Source organism: Bison bison, unplaced genomic scaffold, assembly GCF_000754665.1.
Source record: "Bison bison bison isolate TAMUID 2011002044 unplaced genomic scaffold, Bison_UMD1.0 scf7180017864191, whole genome shotgun sequence".
Classification (NCBI taxonomy): domain Eukaryota; kingdom Metazoa; phylum Chordata; class Mammalia; order Artiodactyla; family Bovidae; genus Bison; species Bison bison.
In genome coordinates this window covers 134,384-136,478 of record NW_011494763.1, presented here as the reverse complement: position 1 = coordinate 136,478, position 2,095 = coordinate 134,384, and the positions used below count along the sequence as shown (strand labels likewise).

Genomic DNA, 2,095 nt, shown 5'->3' with positions numbered 1-2,095 from the left:
GGGGGGAAGTTTCACGTTCATCACATCCTGGGAGTCTTCCCAGGGCTCAGTCTGGCCGCTGGGAATGAGTCATGTCTGTGCTCCTGGAGACGAGTACAGGTTCGGGGGAACTTGGGGGTAACTTGTGAATAGGCAGTGAAGGTCCCTTAGGAGTCTCCTCACCACCCCATCTGGCAGTGAGTGTAGGAGACTCCCCTGCAGGAGTCTGGGTTCTCCCCGCTCTGGAAGAGCTGCCCATGGGGCAGCCTCTGGCGGGGCTGGGGCAGGCCGGGACAGGGGACAGAGATTACAATCTCCTTCCCTTTCCTTGCCCCAGTAATCCCAGTCCCCCCGAGGGAAGGCAGCGAGGCAGGCTCACCCCCGAGGGCAGCAAGCTGTGGGTGTTCTTTGGATTCAAGAGCGCTCTCCTTCCTGCAGTGTCCTCATCACGTGCGGGGGTGGAGGGCAGGCGGGCAGAATGCGGGCACAGTCTGGGCAGGCAGTGGCCTGGCATCGCGCTGGGCTGGCAGTAGCATCCGGAGCTCTCTCCTGCTCCCGAGAAGGGGCCGTTCTCACTGGCTCTCCTGGCCGTGGGAGGCTGAGGCTAGGGAGATCAAAGTGCCTTCCCTAAATCGGGATTAGATTGGAGCCCTTGTCCGGGTTCTGCCGTAGGTTTACTCTGTGCCCCCGGGGCAAGTCCTGTCACCCTGTCGTGCCTAACAGTGGCTTCATCCATCAGACAGGGAGTTCGTATCTCTTGACCAGCCTCACTGAGTTGCTACGAAGCTCAGATGTGACAAGAGCAAATAGAAACAAGGAGAGGGAAGCACTTGGGAAAGCATATAAAGCGCTGAAGGGGGAGGTGACTGCGTGTTTTGGTGAGTCCCAAGGCAGCAATCCGACTTCCCTGGTGGCTCAGACGGTAAAGCGTCTGTCTACAATGTGAGAGACCTGCGTTCGATCCCTGGGTTGGGAAGATTCCCTAGAGAAGGAAATGGCAACCCACTCCAGTACTTCTTGCCTTGAAAATCCCATGGACGGAGGAGCTTGGTGCAGGCTACTATCCATGTGGTCGCAAAGAGTCGGGCACGACTGAGCGACTTCACTTCACTTCAAGGCAGCAATCTTTGTGCAGCCAGCCCTGGCGTGTTTACTCCATGCCGGAGGGGGATTCCAAGAAGGGTCAGGGTTCTTCCTTCTAGTCGTTTCCAGGGCCAGTAAAGACATAACAGCAGATTTACTTGAAATGCTTTCTAGAAACCCAAGATGGAAATAACATAATAGGAGGAAGCAGAAGAGTAGTCTAGTGGTCCTAATTCCAGGGCTGGAGGAGTGGAGGGGGCAGGCTCCTCTTGGGTCCGCTGGGAGGGGCTGGTGGGGGGGAAGGTTGTGTGGTTCTCCAGCGTAACTGTGCCTTTCCACCCTCAGCAGAGGAAGAACCGATGCTGGAACGTCGCTGCAGGGGCCCCGTGGCCATGGGCCCGGCCCAGCCCCGGCTCCTTTCCGGGCCCTCCCAGGAGTCGCCCCAGACCCTGGAGAAGGAGCCCCAGGGGCTAAGGTCGCGAGGCACCGCCGCGGCCCAGTCCGGAGGCCAGGCCCTAGGTCGGGCCCATCGCTGTGCCCACTGTCGGAGGCACTTCCCTGGCTGGGTGGCCCTCCGGCGTCCTGCCCGGCGCTGCCAGGGCCGCCTGCCCCAGCCCTGTCCCGAGTGCGGCCGCCGCTTCCGCCACGCCCCTTTCTTGGCACTGCACTGCCAGGTCCATGCCGCCGCCACCCCAGACCAGGGCTTTGCCTGCCACCTCTGCGGGCAGAGCTTCCGAGGCTGGGTGGCCCTGGTTCTGCACCTGCGGGCCCACTCGGCGGCGGAGCGGCCCATCGCCTGTCCCGCCTGCGAGAGACGCTTCTGGCGGAGAAAGCAGCTGCGGGCCCATTCGCGGCGCTGCCACCCCCCGGCCCCTGAGGCCCGGCCCTTCATCTGTGGCAACTGTGGCCGCAGCTTCGCCCAGTGGGACCAGCTGGTGACACACAAGCGGGTCCACGTGGCCGAGGCGCTGGAGGAGGCAGCGGCCAAAGCCCTGGGGCCGCGGCCCCGGGGGCGCCCGGCGGTGACCGCGCC

At 62.8% G+C, this 2,095-nt stretch overlaps 1 protein-coding gene across 1 annotated transcript in view; it reads left to right on the top strand.

Annotated features, from left to right (window-relative positions):
• The first annotated feature begins 6 nt into the window (after window positions 1-6).
• Window positions 7-2,095, top strand: part of REPIN1 (replication initiator 1) — a 3,438-nt gene continuing 1,349 nt past the window's right edge. The window contains exons 1-2 of the mRNA XM_010843879.1: window positions 7-857; window positions 1,408-2,090. Of these exons, the coding sequence (XP_010842181.1) occupies window positions 1,422-2,090 (669 nt within the window). The 5' untranslated portion in view covers window positions 7-857; window positions 1,408-1,421. The remainder of the gene's footprint in view (window positions 858-1,407; window positions 2,091-2,095) is intronic.